General features: G+C 45.9%; 1 protein-coding gene across 1 annotated transcript; it reads left to right on the top strand.

Moving 5' to 3' along the window:
* Znf365 (zinc finger protein 365) lies at positions 1 to 25896 on the top strand. Its single transcript, XM_028780284.1, has 5 exons — positions 1 to 208; positions 2707 to 3465; positions 15622 to 15802; positions 23387 to 23424; positions 24297 to 25896. The coding sequence occupies exons 2-5, from the start codon at positions 2720 to 2722 to the stop codon at positions 24556 to 24558; spliced, it is 1227 nt and encodes a 408-aa protein (XP_028636117.1). The 5' UTR covers positions 1 to 208; positions 2707 to 2719; the 3' UTR covers positions 24559 to 25896.

A 25896-nucleotide genomic window follows, 5' to 3' on the forward strand; every position in this document is an offset into this window, starting at 1 on the left:
CCCAGGGGTGGCTGCCCGGGGCCGGAGCACCAGTCTCTTGTCCCCGGGCGCCGCCCCCGTGTCCCGCCCGCCCCACGCTCCGCCCCGGTCGCCGCTCGTCCCGCGTGGGAGCCGACCCGGCTCAGCCTGATTTACGGCTCTGCTGAAAACCGCTCGCGCGGCTCCCGCAGCATCAGCACCGGCGGCTGCAGCGGCAGCAACAAGTCGGGTAAGTGGGCTCGGCTGGAGCCGTGCGCCCGCGCCCCCCTGTTCCACGGACACGCGGGGAGGTGGTCCCGGATGCCCAGAGTGGCGAGGAGTCAGGACCATTGGCTTCCCCACAGCCACTTGCACGAACTCGCGTGAGCACGAATCCACCCAGTCACCAGCGGGAGCGGGGGCTAAGAAAGCGGGGACCCTTCCAGGCAGGTGCTGCCCAGCCTGCCCAGCTCTACACAGGAAATCGAAACCCTTTTAGCTAATCTGTGCCCCAGGTTTCCGCTGGGCGGGTGAAAGCCTTTTGCTGGGGTTGGGGTGGTATATCTCGTCTCCCCCATCCAAACATCACCCCCGCTTCTCACTGTCGCTCTAGAATCCTCTTTTCCTATCCCTGCACCCTCTTGCCAGCGTCTTCAGCCCTAGGCTGCTTTAGGATTTGCATCCTATTGAACAACCCAGCACAACACAGGAAGGTTTCCCTTTGCTGGGGTCCAGAGACTTTAGTAACCTGGAAAATGTGCCCGCCTAGCGGACCAGGTACCATTTCTATCTCAGCTTCTGGAGGAAGATAAGGGTGTAACACAGATGCTTCACCCTAAGATGCACCCTAAGATCCGGGCTCCTTCCCTGTGGGACCAGTGCCCCTTGTTACCGTTCTTGGAGGAAATAAGTACCAGGACCCTTGCAAAATTGGGTTGTAAGAGTCATCTGTTGCTAGGGCAAAGGGGGTAAAGATGCAGAGGCAACAAGAACTTCCTGTTTATGGAGGAGTTATGCTGATGCCCGCCTGGTTCCAACACTCTAGAAGTTGTCACGCTAAAAACAGCATCAGAGGCAAGGCAGATCCACCCAGAACATTCTATTAGCGTAGGATGTTGGCCACGGCCCTGTTTATATCAAATGATATCTGACACGTTGGCTTTCCAAATTTCAAAAGAGCGTTATTGTTATGTTAACGCTTTGATTTACGTCATCATACTGGTAACTAAAAATATTAACGTCATGAACAGACCAAGATGACACAAGCCGACGTGTGTCACCAAGCCTTGATGACCCGAGTTCAATCCCTAGGACACACATGATGGAAGAAGAGAACCTATTCACCCAAGTTATCTCCAGGCCTACACACACACACACACACACACACACACTGTCACTTTCAGAGTAAATAAGTAATGGCATTTATTTAAAAATTTTTTTAAAAAATTTGGTTGAAAAATTTTCAGCTCATGGAGTGTTTAAAGCTAATGTGCTTAGTTTGATCCATCTTACCCAGACTTGAGACGAGATTGCCAATTGACTCACACGTCATGTGAGTCTCCCCACGTTTTACATTCACGTGTGACCCATGTCCATGTAGCATGCCAAATTCAGAAGGACAAGAAACTTGAGTTCTGTCTCTGAACCACTCTTCTTCCTCTCCAGGGCTTATTATTTAATATCCTTGCTCTAGCTTTTCATCTTCATAAGAACGTTAGCCTCCTTTGCTAAGCTAGGCTGGAGCTGGACTAGAAATGCAGGCCCTAGCATCTGTATCCCACCCCTCAGCAGTACCATACAGCAGAAGCATCAGACAATGCAGAAGAGAGTAGATGCAGTTGCATTTAGCAAAGGGGTTTAGGTTTTAATTTCAACATAAAAATCAACATTAAATACTATATATGCAATAGTTGCTTCAAACCAAGAAGACAGAGCTGATGTAGTCACTATGGAAATTAGCCCGGAGGGTTTTTTTTTTTTTGAGACTGAAAATAGAAATATCATATGACCCAGCTATACCACTCTTGGGCATATCCCCAAAGGACTCTGTATTCTACTACAGAGATACTTTCTCATCCATATTTATTGTTACACTGTTCACAGTAGCGAAGCATTCGAGACAGCCTAGATGCCCGCCCATCAGCGTAAGTGTGGATAAAGAAAATATAGTGCCAATAGAGAGTGTAATTTTAATCAGCTGTTAAGAAAAAATAAAAGCGCGGTATTTGCAGGACAATGAATGAAACCAGGCACTGTGTTAAATGAAATAAGCGAGACTCAGTAGGCAAGTATTACGCTTCCTCTCAAACGGGGATCTTAGAATTTAACTTCTGTATAGATGTGTGTGTGTGCGCGCGCGTGCGCATATGAGCGCGTGCATGCTCATTTGGTTGGGTGATATAGGGCATGAAAAAAGAAAGCAGGATAAACAGATCTCTTAAGGAAAGAAAGGGAAGGGTAACAAAATACATGTGACTTGAAACTGCAGGTGTATATTGGGATGGGAGGAAGGCAGACAGAGAAATGTAGGAGAGCGCTGGGGAGGAGACCCTGTTGAACAACGTGAACTTGAAACTGCCTCAGTGAAACCCATTATTTTGCTGATTTAAAAAAAAAAAACCCGAAACAGACCAAAAAAAAAAAACCCCAAACAAATAAAACCCACCTAAAGGCAGCCATCACTGTCAGTCAGTGTCAGTTCAATAGCTTCTGACAGACAAGTAAACTGGGATCTTCTCCCCTTCCCAGGACTTTCAGAGTGATGCAACAGACGACTTTTGAGGAAAGCCGGTACCGTTGGCAGGACTCGCTGGAGAATGTCGCTGTGTGCCTGCCATTCCGCTGTCCGAGGTGTGGAGACCACACCAGATTTAGAAGCTTGTCGTCCTTGAGGGCCCATCTGGAATTCAGTCACAGCTACGAGGAGCGGACCCTCCTGACAAAATGCAGCCTCCTGCCATCTCTCAAGGACACAGAGCTACTCAGGTCCTCCGACCTCCCGAAGCAGGGAAAACTGCTTCGGGGCCACGCAAAGGTGACCAAGCAGAAGCCGAGCTATGTTAACTTGTACAGCATCTCCCACGGGCACTCCAAGGACACGAAACCCTTTGAGATGGTGGCAGAGAGGCCCGTGTCCTATGTGCAGACCTACACGGCCGTGGACATCCGGGCTGACTCTCTGGATGCTCCCCGGTCCAGCCCTGGACTCCCCACCCAAGACACCAAAGCTGCTTTCGAGGCTCACGTCCGAGAAAAGTTCAATCGCATGGTAGAGGCCGTGGACAGGACCATCGAGAAGAGAATCGACAAACTCACCAAAGAGTTGGCCCAGAAAACCGCCGAACTGTTGGAAGTCCGGGCGGCCTTTGTGCAGCTGACTCAGAAGAAGCAAGAAGTTCAGAGGCGAGAACGCGCCCTGAACAAACAGGTAGACGTGGCGGTGGAAATGATTGCCTTGCTCAAGCAACGCCTGACAGAATCCGAGGAGGAGCTCCTGAGGAAAGAGGAGTAAGTGCTGCTGAAACTGGATGCTAACCCCTCCTTGGGCGACCCCTCCCCTCCCCAAGTTACAAGCAGATGTTCAGCGAGGTTTGTTGAGCGTGCCCTCTTGGCTGCCTTTCTCGCTGTTTCACAAGTACCAGAAGGCGGGATGTTTTGGTATTATTCATCTTCTTTGGACATGGTGGCCGAGGTGGCAGTATTAATTTAATTAATCTTTTAACTCCTGGTTCCCTTGGAAACTGTTCCATGGGTGATCTTGGAGAGCATTATAACCCATAAACCTGCCCACGGTGTGTAAATGTATGTGAATAGGAAGGCAGAATAATAGCTGGGAGAACTATTCCACCAGTGTGTGTAGATTATATATAGTCAAGAGCAGGAGATGATGACCCGTTCTAGTATAGGATACGGTTCAAGAATATGCTTTCCCCTTTTTTTGCCTGTGATACTTTCCTTTCTTAATTATAGTAACTAAAACATCCAGAGAAACTACATACTAAAGAGACATTCATTTGCTACCACTAAATATTAACATTCCCATTTAAGAGATGCCTAGATACTTTTTAGCCACACTAGACATTTTTTTTTTAAATTATGTAGTTAGGATGACTTTGAATCCACTACTGTATTAGTTACTTTGTCCACTGCTGCTGACAAAATGCCCCATGAAGGCAATTTAAGGAAGGGTTTACTTTGGCTCACAGCTAGAGGGTATAAGTTCATCATGGTAGGAAAGTCATGGTGGCAAGAGTATGAGGCGGCTGCTTACATTGTATCTAGAGTCAGGAAGCAGAGACAATGAATGCTGATGCTCAGTTTGTTTTCTCCTTTTTATTCAGTCCTGGACCCTAGCCTATGAGATTGTGTGACTTATAGTTAATTTGTTTTACTGACTGTGATGAATTTTAATTGACAACTGGCTACAATTCAAAATCATCTGGACAAGAACGTCTCAGTGAGGTCGGCTGGTGGGCATGTCTGTTGGGGATTGTCTTAATTCTATCATTTGATGTGGGAGAACCTTGCCCACTGTGGGTGGCTCTATTCCCTAGGCAGGGCATCAGAGACTGTACTGTGTGTGTGTTGGGGGGAGGGTGCAGGTGTGTGTGTGTGTGTGTGTATGCTGAACACAAGTAAGCTACATGCGCATGTATCCCTTTTCTTTCTGCTCTTGATTATGAGTATGACTTGCTGCTTCAAGTTCCCACTGCTGTGACTTTCTCGATGTGATGGAGTGTGAACTGGACTGTGATCTAAATAAGTCCTCTCTCCTTTGAGCTGCTTTTCAAAAAATCACAGCAGAAGGCATGAAACCAGGACAGCAGCTCAGATAAAACTTTCTGGAAATAGCTTCATAGATACAGCGTGGAGTGTGTTTCGTGGCCATTCTAAGTCCCATCCGGTTGACAACCAAGATTAAGCAGCGACGCTACTGACTTTCTTTGTTCTTAAGAAAGGGCTCTCTAATGAATAGATCATTTTCGTGGTGGTGCTTTGTTCTCTGGTGCTTCCTGGTAGGAGCCACAGCAGAGACCCAGATGACCTACCCTGCAATGCTGTGAGATAACCGAAGGGGATGTCATGAGAGTAGGGAAACACCTAGACTAACTTCTTGATATTTTTCTTTGATTGAATAGCAGTAAATTAAATGGGATGTGAATTAATATATTTATTTCTTTTTTTTAACATTTCATAATTTTCTCATAGCACAAAGAATACTGGATGTGGGTTTAGGGGTAGTGGCTGTATAGGCTGTGGAATGGTGTCTGAGAGAAGGGAGTTTGTGTGGTCAGATGACTGTTACTGTCATGTTATTTAACATAGTGGACTCAACTAGTGACTTAGTATTTAAAGACTGGATTAATGGCTGGGAATGCACTCATTTGGTAGAGTGCTGGCCTAGCACACACAAAATCTTAAGTTTGATTGCCAGCACTCAGACGTCTCCATTATGATGCACAGCTGGAGTCCTCTACTCTGGCAGTATGGAGGGAAGGCAGGGAGATCAGGAATTCATAATCATCCTCAGGTCCCTTGGGAACTAAAAGCCAGCCCAGGCTTCCTGAGATTCTTTCTCAGTATTAATTAATAAGTAAATGTGGTTCATCTGTGGATTAACTACGATAGTTTTTGTTCATCCAGAGTTGCTACCTCCACAGAGGCTTGTGGAACCGAACATCTCACCAGATAGAGGGATATGAGTTCTCTGTCCTTTCCAGGCCTACCCACGTCACCCTCAGGAGAAAGCACTGTGTTCACACAACCATAACGGAAGCACACACTCTTAATGTTCCTCTAATGGAATCCTGACACATAGCTATGCCCTTTGACCTGACAGCTATGTATGCGTTCACAGTGCCACGCCTCTCTGGTGTCTTTTGTACTGTAAACAAAATTCTGCCGTTCCTGTGGACTGGTACGTGGTATTCCTTGCTATGGCTATATGGTGTTGGTTTTAACCAATACACATTGAATGTACTATTTTCCTAGAATGAAGTACCCTGTTCCTAGTTCCAGCTCTAACATCCTGTTACATATTTGTTCACATTTGTGTGAGTTATGAGCTGACATCTGTGTATTTGTTGTCTGGAATTTCTGCCAGAGACTCGTGTTTGCTAAGCATGCACATGACTGCTCAGCTACGGTCTTGCTGTCACTGTATGTTTTGAATATGTCATGTTGGGGATGACAGGGGTCGGGGGGGAGGAGTATTTAGTTAAAAATGAAAAAACAAACCCTCTTGGAATAAAAATATAGAGAATTTACCTTAAACTTTCAAATATAAGGACCTTGTTTTTCCCAGCCTCCGTTTGAGGTCATCCTGACAATTTCTGTGTTCAAGCCTTAAATAGACACATTCTCTGTATATGAATTGCAACTGAAAGGGTCTTGTTCCCAGGAAGGACACTGGGTCTCTTGGTCTGAGTATAACAAAGACCAAAACAGTGTCCTCTGTCCCTCACTATCTGCAGAGCCTGTCCCCTCCCCCTCCCCCAACTCTGCCATCTGCATGGGAACAGAGACAGCTGTCTGTCCGTCACATCTGTGTATCCCAACTAAGTTGGTTTGATTGAGCTTGCCTGGCTGGGTTCCTTCCCATGTCACTATTCCTTCAGAGGACTACACCTCCCAGAGGTGTGACATTTCTCATACGAAAGACCCCTCTCAGCCAAAGAAACTTCTAGATCATTTCTAATAAATATCCCACTGTGAGCTCTTCAAGTTCTAGGGTCAAGGCTAAAAGTTCATTTTTTAGTGAATATAGGTTTTTCCTGTCCCATTTGAAATTCATTTAAATCTGAGTAAACTTTAAAACCCAGGGAGAGTAGATCTGGTCAAATCAAAGAAACACATAAACAAAGCAAATGCCAAGGGGAAAGTGTCTTTCATTGAAACTGAAATTAATGGTTCCAGGGACAGCTGGACATGGTGATATATCCCTAATATCATAGTACTTGGATGGCAAAGGCCAGAGATTGCCTCTCAAAAGTCAAGGCCAATCTGGGTGCCCTGCTTAGCTTTAACTGTAAACTTGACACAGCCTAGAATTATCTGGGATGGGAGTCTTACATGAGTGATTGCCTGTGGGCATGTCTGGGTGATTTTCTTGATTGTTGATTGATGTATGAAGGCCTAGCCCACGGTGGGCGGCACCATTCCTTAGAAAAGTAGACCCAAACGCTATAAGGATAGCTGAGCATAAACCTGTCGGCCACTCAGCATCCTTTCTCCATGGTTCCTGACACCATCCTTTTTTGGCAGTGAACTGAGGTCCATGTTTGGAGGTAACACTGTGTGGAATAGGAATCAGGCCAGTCTTCAACATTCTTTCTCAAGTTCTGCCTTGATTTCCCTCAGTGATGGACTTTGACCTAGAATTGCAAATGGAATAAACTGGTTCCTTCCCTGCGTTGCTTTTGATCGGAGTATTTTGTCAGAGCAACAGAAAGGAAACTGGAATACTGAGCTTCATACTGAGTTCCAGGCAGGCCTGGGTTCCAGAACAAGACCCAATCACAATAGCGCAGCAAACTCAAAACTAAATCAACCAACCACAGCCCTGGAGTCATCTCCAGGCTGCATTAACTCAGGTTACAGCAGTTACGCAGTCCTTAGCAGAGAAGGTGCTTTGAATTGGTTATCATTTGGGCCATTGTCTTGGGTCCCCTTGGTAGGTTATCTATAAGCTTTGTCGTGTAAATCTGAAAGAATTTACTCATCATCTTCACAAAGTCACTGTGACTTTAAATGCTCTGACGAGAGAGATGCCTTTATTTATTGACAAGCAGAAGGGTTGCTAGGTAGCACTGTGTCTAATCTAGTAAATCAACCCAGGCCGCCTTGCAGTAAGGGATCCCTAACCAGGACGATGGCGTTAGATAGTCCCTCAGTTAGTGTCTTGGTAAGAAAGTAACACTACGTCTCTCACACACCTTCAGCCAATAAGATTGGCTACTACTGGGCTATCTTTGATGTTCCCAGTGTGGGAGTGGGCATGTCTGGAGAGCATGAAATCCTTATTTTTCCCCAAGGTATACATGCAGAAAGCATAAGATGTATCTGTAAGCATACTCTGTGCAAACACAGGGTCAGGGATTTGTTACATATACTGTGGGGTATGTGTGTGTGTGTGTGTGTGTGTGTGTCTGTGTCTGTGTCTGTATGTGTGGTGAATGTGTGGCATAAGTGGTATGTGTATATGCCTGTGTGTGTGTGTGTGTGTGTGTGGTGAGTTATGTGTGTGGTCTGTGTCTCTGTGTGCAGTATGTGTATGTGGTGTGTGGAATGTGTGTTACGCATGTGTGTGTATATGTGTATGTGTGTGTGGTGTGTTATGTGTGTAAAGCAGTACTATTGTTCTTCGGGTACTGGTTTGGAACTTGCCAAAAGAGGCTTGGCCGACTGGCCAGTGAGCTTCAAAAATTCTTCTTCCTCCCCTAATTATGAGCAAACACAGCCATATCCATTGTCTTTAAAAAGTGAGTTTGCAGGATCAGACTCAGGTTCTTACGTTTGCGAGGCGAGCACTTTACTGAGGTGTCTCCTTAACCCCTAACCCCCCTACACCTTGTATATTTTTTATTCAGGGCTCTGGTGGGTAGAGTCATGCTGAGATTTCAGGTGTGCACCGCCATGCTTGGCTACTTTAGCAAGTGCCTGAGTGGAGACCACAATGTCGAGTTAATAAGACATTAAAGATTAGACCCTTCCACCTAGAGAGATCATAAGAAGGGGAGGAAGAGGCAGAGTGTTTAGCTGTAGGAAGCTGAGGGCAGATTCATGGAAAGCCAGAGAGGTCTTAAGTGCTCCGTGCAGTTGGTGATTTGGGAACAGGAAGGTACCCTATCCCTTTCAGAAGGACACAGTTTTTTTCAGCTAAAAATAAAGTCTGAGAGTCAGGGAGTGCCTTGGCTAGAAGAAGCTCCTGCAACAAAGCCATGTAGTTTCCTTGCTGAGGTTCACTGTGTCCTTGCTAGACTTCTGATGATGTGAGATTTACCCAAAGCATCGGAACTTATGTAATCCCAAGCATGGCCCATTTTGGAAGAGTTTGCTTCTCAGCTATTTTGAGACGGCTGCTATGGTGACATCATTTATTTTTCTGATGTGATTAAAGAGAGTGTCAGCTGGCAGTGGAGGTGTTGGAAAAAGGAACCTGGTAGCATTGTTGCAGGGTCGTGACGCTAAGCTTCTAAAATATCTAGCTCAGAGCTTTCAAATTAGCTCTCTAGATGTCCTCGCCCAGTCAGAAGAGGGCATATGCCGCTGTCAGCCTAGGATAGAGATGAGGGGGTCTCTGATTCCATCTATGATTTTTAGTTTGTGGTTTGTAAGCTAAAGTAGGTAGATGTTCTATCCCTCTTCTATTTGCTGTGTCCCCAGCCTCCGAAGGAGATGGATACTTCCAGAGATTCTGATGAGTGTCAGGTTTGGTGCTACAGTGGCGAGCAAGGTGAAGTTTCTGCTTCCGGGGACCCTATCAACCAGAAAATAAACGACAGGAAACAGGTCCCTATGGCGTGATGAAAGGCTCTAGGAGGGCCAGCAGCATCCATTTAGCTGAGGGATGTGGACCTTATACAAGCAAGCTTGAGGGCTGGGAAGACGGCTCAGGATGAGAACATTTGTGATACAAGCTCAAGGACCACATTCAGATCCCCAGGAACCCACATGAGAAGCTGAGTGTGGCTGTACATGTGACTGTAACCTTAGTGCTAAGATGGCTTGCTGGCCACCACCCTGGTTGCAGGTTCAATCAGTGAGAGACCCTGTTGGGAATAAGGTGGAGGGTAACAGAGCCGAACATCCAGCATCAGCCTTTAGCCCCCATGCACACAGAGTCATGTGTCCCCCCCCACACACACCCCTCTGCTGATCGTCACCAAGGAGGGTGGCCAAAAGACCTTCCGTGAGAGGCAGAGATTGTGAGGTCAGAGAGGGATCTGTGAGTCCCACACTCTTAGCTCATCTCTAAGATTGGTTTGCTTTTAATGTATGCGTGTGAGTGTGCACATGTGTGTTTCTGCACCGTGTGGGCACAGTGTCCGTGGAGGCCAGGGGAGAGGGACTCCCAGTGGAACCGGAGTTACAGACGGTTGTGAGCCACTATATGGGTATTGGGAACTGGACCCAGGTCCTCTGTAAGATCAACCAGTGCTCTACCTGAGTCACCTCTCCAGCCCTCAGTTCATTTCTAGAAATGATCTCTGTTGTGTTCGGACATACGGACTCATACTAAATCAACAGAATTTTGAACACATTTTCTTAGGGATAGTGTGGAAGAATTTAGAAATCGCGGTAAGTTTTCCTCTCCAGTTTTCTCCTCGTTTCTTATCCTACCTGAGTAATTTAGAATGGAGTATAAATCTGCTTAGAATCAACAAATCGATTTGATTTTCTGACTAGGAAAATTTTTTAAAAAGATCTTTCTGTCTGTGACATATACACACTTCTGTGGGTGTGTGCAGTTGTGTGTGTATGGGGGGGGGCAGAGGTTGATGTTGGGTGTCTTCCTTTACCATTCTTTACCTTGTTGTTTGAGACAGGGTCTCTTGTTGAACCAGGGGCTCATCTAGTCAGCTAGATTGGCTGGCCAATGAACTCAAACGATTCATCTGTCTCTGCTTCCCACCTCAGCATTGGGGTGGCAGCTTTTGTGCGGGTTTAGGAGATCTGAGCTCAGCTCCCCATGCTTGCAGCAGGCACGATACCCACTGAGATATCTCCTCCAATCTGCCACTCCTCCAAGAAAAACTCTTTTCTTTCTGTTTATTTATTGATTTGGGTATTTTCTTTATTTACATTTCAAATGTTATCCCCTTCTTCAGTTCCTCTTCCCCCAGAACCCCCCTATCCCATCTCCCCTCCCCTGCCTCTATGAGGGTGTTTCCCCAGCCACCCACCCACCCACTCCTGCCTCCCCGCCCTCGAATTCCCCTACAGTGGGGCATTGAGCCTTCACAGGACCGAGGGCCTCTTCTCCCATTGATGCCTGACAAGGCCATCCTCTGCTACATATGCAGCTGGACCCATGGGACCCTCCATGTGTACTCTAGGCTGAAAAACTCTTCATAAAGAGCATACTTGTTTATCTGAAAAGTCAAAAGAGAAAGGAGAGGGAAGGGGCCACCAAACCAGAAAGAAGCCAGTGTTTTGGGTGGCTCCCTGGGGAGCAGGGGACCATACACTGGCCTCCGAGCTTGTAGCTAGGCTCTTGGTGCCTGGAGTGACCCTTGCTCTTCGGCTCACCTCACGGCTGACATTACAGAGCATCTGAGGTGCTGTGTGATCAATAGTTAGGCTATTTTTAGCTGGAGGTATTTTTATCATTTCATATACTCCTGAATAGGTTCATAAATCAGTAATGTAAAATGAAATTTAAATAACTCGGTGGAGTCTCCCCTCGGGAATTGAAGCCAGTCTGATTTTTTAAGAGTCGAGGACAGGAGTCCATTTTAGATCCCACCCTACTCCTGAAAGAGGTGTCTGTGGTTTATTCTTTGGCTTATGCCCCGAGGCTGACCTGAAAAGGAGCAAAGGGTTATTTCTGTTCCTTGGGTTGCTCAGCTAGAGCCCTGGTTGTACATTTGTACTTCATTAAGAATCTGTTAAGGTCCCCATTATCTGCTGGACTCCTGTGGACTGCACACAGTGCCCCCAGTGGTTAATCTTGTCGGTCAACTCGATGGGATTTAAGAGTTACCATGGAAACAAATCTCCCAGCACATCCTTGAGGGATTATCTCCATTAGGGTAGTTGAGTGGAAAGATCCATCTGCATCCTGGGCAGCAGCATTCTATGGGGTGGGGTCCTGGGCTAAAGAAAAAGGAAAGACTGAACTGGGTACCGGCCTGCATCCCTCTCTGCTTCCTAAACTGGTGTCACGGACCAGCTGCTTCAAGCTCCTGACTCGGTGAGTCCCTCAATGACGGAGGTCACCCTCTGGGACTGTGAGCCGAAATAAAGGTTTTCTTTGTTAAAGATGCTTTCGTAGCATCTTTTGCCACAGCAAGGCCAGTAACTAATATGCTCCCCAGACTCAATGATTTTTATGATGAAATGGGTAAGTCACATAACTGGTCTCCTGTGGTGTGTACCCTGACAGGGTTTTAAAGGATGCTGTGGGAGTACAGAACCCCGTGTCACTACAATTGGGGGTGTGCGAATGGTTTCTGCAGTGAGACCCTGAGGTTACAGACAGCATTAAGGCAGGGGACTAGGGAGAGGTGCTCGATGAGAGAATAGCTTGTCACAGGTATGAATCTGGCTGGGTGCTGGAATGCAGGAAGTCAGAAAGATAAGAAATGGCCTTTGACAGCAAGCTGGAATAGGTGATAGGGGCCATACGTTATCTCTCCTTAGTAATGTTCAACAGATGCATGCAAATTGTGAACATCACGCATGACATGTTAATGTTCACTTCTGTCAGTTTGTTCACCCACACTGTGTGTGTCCGTGTGTGTGTAGCGTGTGTGGTGTCTCTGTGTGTACAAGTGCATGTGTGGTGTGTGTGGTATGTCTCTGTGTGTGTTTGTGTGGACATGCACCGGTAGTGTGTCTGTGTGTGTGTGTGTGCATGTGTGAGTGGTATGTGTGTGTATTATGTGTGGTGTGTGGATGTGCATGAGTGTATGGTATGTGTGTGCATGAGTGTACTTGTGTGCATGTGTGTGTGGTGTCTCTGTGTGTGCATATGTGTGTGTACATGTGTGCATGATGTGTGTGATGTGTGTGTAGTGTGTCTGTGTGTGTGTGTGCGAGTACACATATGTGTGTGTATGTGTGAAATCCAGAAGTCAACCTTGGATGTAGTTCATGAGGTGCTATCCACCTTGTTTTTGGAGACAGTCTTTCACTGGTCTCGGGCTCACAAATAGGCTAGGATGCCAGTGGTCCCAATGGATCTGTTTGTCCGTCTCCATCTCCACAGTGCTAGGATTATAACCTGGAGGCCACCACACCAAGATGTTTGTATCCCCTGAACCACCTCCTCCCTGCACCTATCACTGTCTAAATTTGCTTCTAGGCAAGCTGATCACATGACAGTGCATTTTGATTTTTTCCCCAAGGTTAGCTGCCTTTAACTCATCTCAGAAGAGGTGATCCAGGGGTTGGCAAGAGGACCCAGCAAGTTAAAGGTATTTGTTATCAAGCCCGAAGACCTGAGTTTGAACCCCAGAATCCGTGTGGTAGGAAGAGAGAACTCAGTCCTATGAGTTGTCTTCTGACCTTCACAAATGCAGTGTGGCATGTAGACGCATGTTTGTGAGAATGCACATGTACACACACACACACACACACACGTGCACATACACACAGTAAATAAATAAATACAGTAATAAATCAAAGTAATGTCATTCAGCTTGCAGTTTATGGCCGTCCTATAAATGAGTAAGCGGATGAATAAACACATTCTTTTTTTCTCACTAAGGTTTTGGCTGCATAGAAAGGGCTTTTTCCTCTGTGCCTCCTTTGACTGTGTTGGTTCCAGAATGCCTTTGCCTCCTGGGGATGAATCAGTGTCTTGGGGGCTGTGGCCCACTCTGCATAGTGATGAAACTTCAATGTCAGTTTCTTACACTGTAACCGTCATTCCCCTCCTTTTAGAGTCAAACGTTACTTTTAATAGGCATATTTTTCATATGATCTTGAATTTAATACTATTTTACTCTTCTTCTTAAAAAATAAGTGATAAAAAATGGGACAGGAAGTGACTTAAGAATAGTTAAAGAGATTTATTCCCCCCCCACACCCTGGCTGAATTTCACTAAGATTGGCCCTTATCTTTGCCTCTGGCCTTTGAGAGCTTCACACAGTGTTCTGACTCAGCAGGACAAGAACCTAAATTATAGCCGCAAACGAGTTTCACTGTCCTGGGAGATTGCATCTCATTCTTCTCCCTCTTAGTCATAAGCCTTGACGTTGGATATTTCAGGATCTACCGCATATAATGTCTGCCTTAGCTGCCACACAAAATGCTCTGTTAGCCCAAACCACAGATTTTATGAAAACTATCTCCCGCCAAACAGTTTAGTGAGAAGAGGAACATTGATTTTTAAAAGTTTCACACCTACAGTTTACTTGTAAATTTTTTATTTGTTATTGTTGCCTGTGTGGGTGAGTGTGGGCAGAGGTGTGGAGGTCAAAGGACAGCTTCCCGGAGCTGGTAGTCTCCTATTTTTGTTGGTGTGAAGACCAAACTCAAGGCACAGGCTCATGCTGCGAGTTCTCTTACCCACTGAGCCTTCTCACTCCTCCCTAGGGATACTTTTAGTAGCCAACTTGTTTTGGGGAAAAATTAGATGAAAGAAATATGGGGTCACACAGAGACCCAGTGAGACGGCTAAGGGGTGTTTGAATCTCCTTTGCCGACAACAGCTGATGATACAGGGCCAAACCTTAATAATAGCTGGTAGTTTCTAAAAGAGTATTGTCACGCCCACCTCGACAGCAAGGATGACGCAACAACAGGATCCTTCTTCACTCACTTTATTGGGGAACACACCATTGATTGTAAAGCGAAAGACCCCGGAGGAAGCCTCTCCCAGGCTTAAGTACTCTAGGAATAGCCTATCCCTGTCTGCCACGTGGCAACAGCAGATAGGCCCACATACACGGAAGCAAGCCAGATCACTAGCCTCAGCCAAATAAGGACTTGTTTACTCCTAAGAGGACTCACCAACAGGTGGTGGAAGACAGAGAACGGGCGCCATATTAAGGTGTGGCACTATGCGGCTCTCCACAGAGTATATGTGTGGGATAGATTATGAACATTTCGTTCTCTTATATGGAGACCCATTGTTCTGTTGGGTACCTTGAACAAATGTTTTATGTTCTACAATATAATTACTAGAGACGTTATACATACAACATGGTCAGCTTCCTGCATTTTGTTGTTCCAGTTTTGAGGCAGAGTCTCATGTCACCTAGGCTGGCCCTGAACTTACTAGGTAGCCGAGGATGACCTTGAACTTCAAATCCTCCATCTCCCAAGTGCATCACAGGCACGCACCACCATGAACAATTGTAAATGTTTCTGGGGATCAAACCTAAGGCTTCTGGCATGCTAGGATAGCAATCTACCAACTGAGCTACGGACTCAGCTCTAACCTTCAGGCTTCCCTACCCAGAACCCCCCTACCATTCCTTAGGGAGATAAAGATGTAGCTCTCAGTGGTTCTCAGTCGTCTCTCATGTCATTTTCCATACTTCTGGGATCTTCATGGTGACCTAGGAATCTCCCACCTCCTTGTCCATGCGCACGTCCTCCAATGGGCTCAGACCCATCTGCATGTCTCTGGAGTACCTGGTTTACGATTCCCAGGTGTCTCCATGGCTTCGTCCTCAGGACTTCCTCCAGGTGTCTCCATCTAAGTGGTTGATCTTGACTTTGCTTTCTGAAATGTAGCCGCCCCACCAACGGCAGTCCCTTTGTCACCTTGCGCTTAGTTTTCAGAGTTGCTAACTCCTGACAGAACGCATTTGTTTACCTTCTACTGTAACTGTCGTCCTCCGCCAGCATGCAGTCGTAACCCTCTCTCGTTACAGCCATTACAGCCATGGCTGTCAGGATGCTGAGTAGCTGGCTGGCTGCCTGTCTGGGGACTCTCCATGTGCTCAGTGAATGACTCCCCGTGTCACTCTGTGTCTTTGTCCTTGCAGAGAAGTCGTCACATTCAACCATTTCCTGGAAGCAGCGGCGGAGAAGGAGGTCCAAGGAAAAGCGAGGCTCCAGGACTTTATTGAGAACCTGCTGCAACGGGTGGAATTGGCAGAGAAGCAGTTGGAGTACTATGAAAGCCAGCAGGCCTCCGGTTTCAGCCGTGACACTAGTGAGCACATGGTGAGTCCCTAGATAGCCAGGTGCCAGCCCTAAGGCCCCCTGGATACAGTCGGAATGGACCTAGACAGAGCTAGGACAGAAAGCAAGGGAGCTGTGTGACTCAGAGTCTTCCTAGGTGTCATTTGACGTTCCTAGCCAGACCACGCTTCTTTCTGACCATGGTTACCATGGCTTCAGGGAGGAAGCTGAGTCTGAGGTACACACTTACCTGTTCTTTTATGACCCCCATTCCAAGCTGAATTGGTAGACATAATTTTTTTCTACACGTGTTAAAGGACAAAGTTGGAAACATCTGCATTCCGGTCTTAGTTTTCATGTAGGCCAGAAGGTACCCATGTTTGAAGGTCTTCAACATGATATTCTGTTCTAAGGATTATCATTTCAAGAAAGCAAGATCCAACCATGTACACGGACACTCAGCCTTCCTTACAGCAGAGGGAAACATTCTTCCATGGTCCTCACTGTGAAACTTTCTTTGAGTGGATATTCAGAAAGAACCCATGGCAGGTGATAGGTTTTGGTTACTATTTCACACAGAAGTTTCCAGGGATGAAGCCAGCCACCAGCCTAGATGAACCCCCCTGGCTATGTTTCATGACCCAGGGTCGTCTTAAGTAGCGTGCTTGATCAAGACTCCCTGGCTTCTGAAGGGTAATAGGTTGTCTATTCAGTCTTTAGGCAGGGTGAGTGGATGGTCAGATCTGCCTGCTGTACAGTTCAACCTTAGAGGGATGGAAAGATGAGTATAAAATAAAATGAAATACAATAAATAAAACCTGATTTCACCTCTCCTCTCCAGGTCAAAAGTAACTTAACTAAGGAGGTGAGTCTGTATGTGAGGTTTCAGGACTATACTCCAGACCTGCTGGTATGCCCTATCTCTTCTTTTCCAGGGGAGGTGCCTGTGTACTCTGTGTAACCCTCTTGAGGCAGAACTATCACCCCCCAAGTGTCTTAGTTAGGGTTTTACTACTGTGAACAGACACCATGACCAAAGCAACTCTTAAAATGAACCTTTAGTTGGGACTGGCTTACAGGTTCAGAGGTTCAGTCCATTATCATCAAGGCGGGAACATGGCAAGCATCCAGGCAGACATGGTGCAAGAGTTGCTGAGAGTTCTACATCTTCATCTGAAGGCTGCTGGCAGAACACTGGCTTCTAGGCAGCTAGGACTAGGGTTTTAAAGCCCACACTCAGTGACACACCTACTCTAACAGGGCCACACCTCCCAACAGTGCCACACCTCCTAATAGTGTAATTCTCTGGCCCAAGCATATTCAAACCATCACAGCAAGTCCTCCGTTTCCTTCTCAGAAGACCCCAAGAATGTTAGCTAGTTCTGGGATGTCCTCTCTTGGCTAGCAGTGGCTGGAGGGACACTCTGAGCCCTCTCTGGCCACCTTCTTGCCTCATCCCATCCCACGGGGAAGGGTTATGGCCTGAGGTCATGGAGCACAAATGTGAGGTGAAAAGTCTTGACTCTAGAACCCTCTTCACTTGCTTCTTGTGGAGCTGAGCCTTTGTGGATCTGCTAGTCTTCCGGGAAATGAAGTGAGTGTGCCCAGTGTTCTCAGACACCCTTTTAGCTTTCTGCATTGTCAGCTTCCCTGTGACTGGAGTCTCAGAGTCCTGAGGCTGTAAGGCAGTATTAACCTTTTTGGTGTATAGGTGGATAAGTCACCCAAACACAGCCATGTGCAAAACCCTGAACTCTGTCGACGATGGGGTCTTAGAATAGAGAACAGTAGAAGGCAGGCAGGAAGGAAGGAAGCCAGACATGGCCCCTCTTTGTATCTCTGTTCTTACGCCCTTTGCTCAGCATTTTTTCCCAGCTTGAACGTTGATCTTTGAAGAGTCGTAGCAATAACGATCTCACATGTATTTAATCTTGTAATCAAATGTTGAATAGCATCCCACTTCTTCTGGTCAGATACCCACATGGAACTATGTATGCACAGACAGTGTATGTTAGTGATTCTTCTTGGCTCCGCCCAACAGTTACTTAGCAACAGCCAGGTACAAGCCTGGCTTGCTATAAAAGGACTGTTTGCTCTCATGCTCCCTCTCCCTCTCCCTCTCCCTCTCCCTCTCCCTCTCCCTCTCCCTCTCTCTCTCCTCTCTCTCCTTCTCTGTCCTCTCCCCCTCCCCCCCTCTCTGCGTGTTCTTGGCCAGCCTTTTCTCCTCTCTCTCTCTCTCTCTCTCTCTCTCTCTCTCTCTCTCTCTCTCACACACACACACACACACACACACACACACACACACACACACTGTTCTTCTCTGTCTCTACTTCTAGTCCCGTCTCAACCCCCCCTTCCCATGTCCCCAAATAAACTCTGTTTCATACTAAACCTGTCATATGGCTTGTACCTGGGTGTGTGGGGGGGTGCCTCAGCATGGGCCCACTAAGGTACCCTCTCTCACCACATCATACCAAGTTTTACAAAACATATCAATGTATGTATACTCACACAGATATATACACATGTAGACATGTGCATATTCACATGACACACACACACACACACAAGCTCACTCATATATACTGCACAATATGTGTGTGTGTGTATTTGTGTTTGTGTACAAGGTACACAAACAAATTCCTTCACCCATGGTAGGAAATTAAATATTTATGTTTGTCTCGTTTCTGGCTCGGTCACATGATCTGCCTTCAGCCAGCTGGCTCAACCGAAGGAAGCACTGGCTAATCCAAGTGATGCCCGGTGCAGTTGAGATTGTAATGTGCAGTTTAGATATGAGAACTGAGTGACTGGAAGTGAAAGGACCGGCGTCATTGATGTAGATTGAAGCTCTGGCTTTGGACGGACCCAGAGTACGGAGTGATTCCCCAAGGGATTAGGCACTCGTATTGGTAGTTTATCCTCTTGCTCTGTATCTTCCCCAACTCTTTCTTGGGTCCAGTTGGGCAGTCTGCAGACTCTACAATGGGAGTGTGGGTGCTCCTTCTCCTTCCTTCCCTCCCTCCCTCCCCTCTTTTTGTCTATTGATCTCTCTCTTCCCCTTTCCCCCCTCTCCTTCTCTTCCCCTCACTCTCATATGCACCCAGACTCATATACATCTGTCTATAAAATAAGCAGCCATATCTTCGATATAATCAGAGAGCTATGTCTGCTTTATCACATTCTCTGCCAGTATGGAGACAGAATAGCTTAGCTGTTTTTAGCAAGAAGAACTTTGAACCAGCTGTTTGGCCCAGCATAGTGTGTCGCAGAGTGCCCATCTTACCCGGGCTTCTGGACTCACCCAGAATAGTTACCTAATACCACACAGGACGAGCAGACATCCTTGCCCGGAGCTCTCCCAAGTCTCATCTCTTCCTGCCAGCACCCTCATGTCCCTCCTCCAGAGTGATGAGGGATCACTCGATCTCTCTCACGCTCCAGCCCTGTCCTCTCTCTCCTTGCAGGCTGCACACTGAGGATCCACGGCTGTCTCCCCACGTTCCCTTTCCCTTTCCCCTAGAAAGGGCAGTCCTCACATCGCTAAGTGGGCTGCCTCTTCCAGAAGGTGACTCTTAGCCTTGCATTCTTCTGGGGATGCTTTCCCTTCCCTTCACCTTTTGTGCCTTTTCTGAAACAACGCTTGGCATTCTGCATCTTTGCCTGAATCCCCTTGAGCATTTGTGTTCTTTATCTTCCACCTGGCTGACTTCTAAAAATATAGGATGCTTACTCAGATATTTTATCTTTGTGCTCTGAAAAAAAAAAAATGCTGTCAAATTAGGCACAAAGTGACCTAATATCCCATCTGCCAAAAAAAAAAAAAAAAAAAAAAAAAAAAAAGCCATGCTCAGATAGAGGCTTGTGAAGCAGCCTGGATAATCTTGTTTTAAGTACTGACTCCTGGCTGCTAACTGAGGACTAGCAGTCATTCACTTAACACTTATTTATGGAGAGCACAGTGCTTATGAAGCTCCGATGCCATGAGAAAGCCAAACAAGGTCCTTTTCCTCTTGTTTGGAGGGACAGCGAAATCAGTAATGGCGTTCTTGTATTTTGCATGGTGACTAACTACAACGAGGGAGGAAGACCGTATATATTTGAGGTGTTCAGGGTGGGGAGTTGCTTCGGGTTGATGGACCGAAAGATCCCTAGATCTTTACTTTACCCTGGATAACAGGTCTGTGGGACGTCAGAAGCAGGATGTTCAAGGGAAGGACAGTGTGGATAGAAGGAACAAGCTTGGCGTGGTCACGTGGTACGAGGCGACTTCAGAGCGTTGCGGATTGCAAGCGGAGTTGAGGTCTATTTCCAGTGTGCACAGGGAAACCGTGAGAAGGCTTTGAGGGCGGAAGGGCATCAGAAGGAGAGACAGTCAGAAGCGAATTTGATAGGAGGAGAGAGGAAGTGGCTGGGAGGGAGGAGCAGAGGAGGAGAGGGGATTGCCGAGGATGCGCCTCGGCAGAGAGCTGAAGAGGCCATTGGGCTCTGCCGGAGGGCCACTGAGGTGAGGAGACGAGGTGGATGGCCAGTTCTGTCAGACCTGTGGCAGTCCAAAACAGCATACCTGTAACGCAGAAGCCTATAGGGCTCCAACCCAATCACCATAGGTCCAGCAACCTGCACACTAAAAGTATTTGGGAAAAATAAGTGAATAAGTAATAAATAATAAATATTATTATAGTCATCATCATCATCACCATCTCTGGATAGCCTGGAAGGCACTATGTAGTCCAGTCCAGCTAGGAACCTATAGAAGCCAGTCTATCCCCAAATACTGGGTGGGATGGAAGGAGTGCACTACCACTCCAACCTTGTTATTATGTGTATGACTATGTGTGTGCAAGGATATATGTGCACCATATGTGTGCAATGGATCGTCTGGAACTGGACGTAGAGATGGCTATTAACCACCACATGGTACCAGGAAATACCAGGGTCTTCTGGAAGAGCAACGAGTGCCCCTTTAAAAAAATTATGGTGTAATTACAGCATCTTCCCATTTTCATTCTGTCTCCAGCTCCTTTCATCTCTTCCTCTCTCTCAAAGCCATGGTTACTGTATTTGTATATGTATACATATATATGTATTTGAATGACATATGTATGTATATATAATATAAAATATATATGTAACATATATATGTACGTTTGTAAGTTTATAGTACCACTTGCTTGCTCAGTCTGTATAATGGTTGCTGTATGTGATGAAATCAGGACTGATCTCTTGGTATTGGATAGTGTGGTGGTTGGAATATGCTTGACCCAGGGAGTGGCACTTTAGGAGGTGTGGTCTTGTTGGAGTAAGTGCATCACTGTGGGCATGGGCTTTAAGACGCTTTGTCCTAGCTGCCTGGAAGCCAGTCTTCTCTTAAGCAGACTTCAGATGAAGATATAGAACTCTCAGCTCCTCCTGCACCATGCCTGCCTGGATGCTGCCATGTTCCCACCTTGATGATAATGGACTGAACCTCTGAACCTGTAAGCCAGCCCCAATTAAATGTTGTCCTTTATAAAAGTTGCCATAGTCACGGTGTCTGTTCACAGTGGTAAAACCCTAAGACAGATAAACAATCGACATACTCTTCCTTCTTTCAGCATTACCCAGTTGCCCATAGTTCTTTGTCTAGGATTGAGGTTTTGTGATTGTTTTTCCCTTCTGTGTTAGCATGTCTGTGTCATAGTGGTTCAGGTCATGTTTAGGCAGCCATGTTGATGATACTTCATGTGTGTGGCCTCTCTGACATTTCTAAGAGACACAATCTCACAACCAACTCTCTTTTCCTCGGGCTCTTACCATTTTTCTACACTTCCTCTGTAATGATTCCAGGGGTCTCTTCTCTCCAGCCCTAAGATGATGATGATGATGATGATGATGATGATGATGATGATGATGTTTGAGACAGTGTTTCTCGGTGTAGCTCTGGTTGTTCTGGAACTCTATAGACCAGGGTGACCTCAACCTCACAGAGATCTGCCTGCCTCTGCCTCTTGAGTGCTGGGATTAAAGGCATGAACCACGACTGCCCAACCAACTCCATTATTATTAAAGGATCTTATAACAGCTACTTATGCATCCTTTGCACCTTATTAGGTATTGTAAACAATCTAATGATGATTTAGGCTTGCAGGTGTGCCCGGTTCATGGCCAGATTGCAGCCGAGTATCTCTGTGAATGAATTATCTCTGAATTATAAATTAATTAAAACGATTTTGGGGTTTTGTGTGTGGGTGATTTGTATAACTTGAGTTTGCTAATGTGAACTTTGCAGATGACAGCACCATGTGGCAGTGTGAAAAGGTTCGATGCACCATGTAGGTATATGGGGGCTGGGGATTGAAGGTTATGCTCAAATACTACAGCACTGTGTATAAGGGACTTGTGTATTCATGGCTCTTGGTGTCCTGAGGCGATGTGAGATCCAATCCTCCACTGATACTAAGCATGTTATAACCCCCTGGTCCAAATTCCAAGGAGGCCATTCCCTGATATTTTCTTCACTGTCCGTTTTCTGAGTCTGCTTAATGATGTTACAAGACATCCTCCTCCTCAGAGCTGCTCGAGGGAGGGTGGGAACCTATGGCTGGCAATACCCTGGGCTTCCCCTGTACATGGAAAGATGACATCTGGATCGTGATATGATCATTATCAATTTACGTTCCCAACGAAGGCACTCTGAGCCCCGCCACAAAGTACTGGCAGATATTTCATTGCATGGTACTTGGAACGGACATCATCTCGATGGTAGATGGTCTTGGGGATGCTTGTGGGCTTGGTCTTCATATGGTCTCATTTTAGAAATGATATATTTAGGAAATATCATTTGATCATCATTTCCTCTCGGCTGGTACCCTGTGACTAGCTACAGCTGTACTAAATCAATTGCAAATACAGCCAAATCCTGAGAAATAATGATACATTGTGCCAGGTTTTAAAAACATGTCTTTTTTCCCAACCCTGACGTATTGAGAAGCTTTTTGATATTTTTTTTTAAGTTTTGAGATATTCCGATACACGCTTCTTAGAAAACTGAGAACAGGTGTCCAGAGATGCTCATTGCATAAGCCAATCTGGGACACTCTCGTTCTCTGACGCAGTGGATGGCTCCCTAGGTAATGCCACTGACAGCTTACAGACCTCCTTAATGAGAATGTAGTGTCTTTAAACAAGATAGAGTTGTAAAACCATGTCCAGGAGCTGGAGAGATGAATCAGTGGGTAAAGTGCTCTCCGTGCAAGCTTGAAGACCTGAGTTCAGAACCTCAGGACCAACGTAAAAAGTGATACATGGCTCTGTGCACCACCCCCAACCCCCACCCTGCCCCTGCCAGCACAGCAGGAGACTGGCAGATGACCCTTTGACTTACTGGCCACTAGCCTAACAATCAGCTCCACATTCAGTGAGAGACTCTGTCTTGACATAATATCTGGGAGATTAATAGAGGAATATGCCCAGTGTCTTTCAATAGATGCTTCCTGTGCTTGCTAGGGTAAGTGCACTCCCATACTGAATACTCCACTCAGCCTGTCCCTTCTCCTCACCCACCATCCCGCACCTATGAGTACATGCGGCACATCTAGCCTAGGTCTGGTAAACTAATGCTTTCTCCTGTTTATTTCCCATCAGCTCACAGACATCTCGCCGAACAGGAAGCCCCGATGCCTGTATGTATGCCTTTCTTATACATGAGCCATCGGATAATGTTTATGTTGTGTGTCTTCTTGTTGCGTTCGATGAGATACCTATAACTGTCTTTTTAAGCCTATTGTGTTTGATAAGATATCAATGCATGGATTTTTAAAAGGCTTATGTGAATAGTTGCCTCCATGCTGGTGCCACTTTTAAAGAGCAGCTGCTCTGTGAGGGGTACTATAGCAATCCTGGTGTGATGGTCCTAGGGTATTATCTTCTGTAACTTCTTCTTACTAATATATAATATATATGTGTGTATGTGTTTTATATATGTATATATACATATATATATGTTCATACCTCACACACATATATGATATATAGTATATATATATACTACACATATACATATGATATATAGTATACTAATATATGAATATGTGTTTTATATATGAATATGTTTATATCTCACATATATTATATATTATATAGCATATATTATATATTATATACAGTATATAAGTTTATATATTACATATATACATATGATATGTATTATTATTATTGCTCTATATGTACTATTTATACTTCACATACTTTAAAGTATATACACAACATGTTTTGCTTACTCTCCTGGTGGTCACCTAAAGAGTTAAGAGTTGGGTTCATCCTGCATCCACGCACATCATCCTGGTAGCACTTTTTTTTATGTGCCTGTTGTAGTAGCGCTAATAATCTCTCTCTTAGATTTAGCATTAAACTGTCTCAGAAACTGTCATGAATTGAAGTTGTACTATCTGTGACTTATCTCTGTGGGAGCTTGGTCACCATGGTGGACAGGAGTAGTTAGTTTGTTTTTCTTTTAACAAGCCTCTCTCTGTGTTCCTCTTCCCGACCCCTACAGAAGCCGAGGGCACCAGCATTCTGTTTGCAATCATCCTGAGCTGAGGGCTCATTTCCATCTGAAGGGGAGAAGCTACCTGAAGAAAGCCAAGGATGAACGAGCAGGGATGCCGCCCACCAAGGCCATTCACGAACAGGCTGAGTCTCTGAGAGAATTCTTCAGACCAGCCAAGAAAGGGGAGCACCTGGGCCTGAGCCGGAAAGGGAACTTCAGGCCCAAAATGGCTAAAAAGAAACCTACAGCAATCGTGAATATCATCTAGAGCTTGGGCAGCTCGGAAGCATCACCACCGAATGGTGTTCCAGGGCCCAACAGTGTTGTCCTTTTGGACGTGTGGCCATAGGAAGATATAGCAGGAACGCAGGGAACACAAAACACAGGGTCACTCTGATTAACCAGAATTTAACACAGAGGGTCTCAGTAAGCCAAGATTTTATTTTAACCTCCTTTAGGTGCAAGGGAAATTACAACAAATAAAAAATAGTAAAGTAAAACTTGAAACACTCACATCGTATAGTTCTGGTAAATAAGAACCTGTTACTTCTTAAATCACTGGCCAGTCTCCCACAGACCTGGCACCAGGGGTTCGTCTACCCAAGTGCCCATTAGTACATGGGCCGCACAAGATGCCAGACTCTGGTGTCCACTGCTCTCTGAATTATGAGGCAAGGACTGTGACTGTGAAGTTCTTCTACTTTAAAGAAAAATATTTATTTTTGGTGTTCTTGCTATGCTATGTAGCCCTGCCTGGCTTGGAGCTTCATATATACACCAAGCTAGCTTTGAACTTGCAGCAAATCCTCCTGCCTCTGCCTCCTGAGTGCTGGAAGTACAAGTGTGCTCTACCAAACCCAGCAGGGAGTGTAAAGTTCTTATTGAGAGCAGTGAAGTAAAAGGCTTTTGTTGTTTGTTTCTGGGTAGACCCCCTTGGATACATCTGAAAGTCTCTATGGTAAAGGTTCATTCCCTGTTACCCTTGAGTATTCTGGTTAATCGAGACTTTAATCTCCGGGTGGGTTCAGTTCAGTGAGACTTTAATCTCCGGCTGCCTTCAGCTAGACCTAAGTTCTCTTTGCCAGGTGGCTTTTGGAGTCGAGTCACATCCGGGTCCTTCAGAGCATATTTATTCAAGGTCTGGGTGCACCCCTCCTGACTTTTTCGGTTAAGCACGCTGTACCCTCAAGAGCTGTCTATCGGCCTCTGTAGAGATAGCTGCTAAAAAACCCTTGGGGTCAGCAGCATCTTTGATGTGGTACCCAAGTGCTTGATTGCTAGAGGAGGGCATATTCAGGGTACCATGGCCATCTTGGCTATGCTGCGGGGACGCCCAATGTTCTACCACCACCCGCTTCCCTGGAAGTACCACCGGTTTGCTACCGGTTACTCGTGAGCATGCTCTTTGCTAACTTCCGTTTCCACCCGGAAGCTCACTTTGCCGCCTGTTGCTTCTATGGCTGGTGTACACTTTCCTTCTTCTCAGCCACATGCCTGGGTTGTTCATTGTGCGGTGCATTCTGTTGTAATTTAAGATGAAAAAGAATGCATGTGAAATATGGCCTCAATATCTCCCCAAATGACATTTTTGCCATTTAAAAAAAAA

This window comes from Grammomys surdaster, unplaced genomic scaffold, assembly GCF_004785775.1.
Source record: "Grammomys surdaster isolate TR1022 unplaced genomic scaffold, NIH_TR_1.0 367, whole genome shotgun sequence".
NCBI classification, from domain to species: domain Eukaryota; kingdom Metazoa; phylum Chordata; class Mammalia; order Rodentia; family Muridae; genus Grammomys; species Grammomys surdaster.

Excerpts from the sequence above, each read along its gene's own strand:
- Znf365 (XM_028780284.1), top strand. The coding sequence starts at position 2,720 with ATGCAACAGACGACTTTTGAGGAAAGCCGGTACCGTTGGCAGGACTCG. Across the intron at positions 3,466-15,621 it reads GAGCTCCTGAGGAAAGAGGA|AGAAGTCGTCACATTCAACC; the intron begins GTAAGTGCTGCT and ends TTGTCCTTGCAG. Across the intron at positions 23,425-24,296 it reads AACAGGAAGCCCCGATGCCT|AAGCCGAGGGCACCAGCATT; the intron begins GTATGTATGCCT and ends CGACCCCTACAG.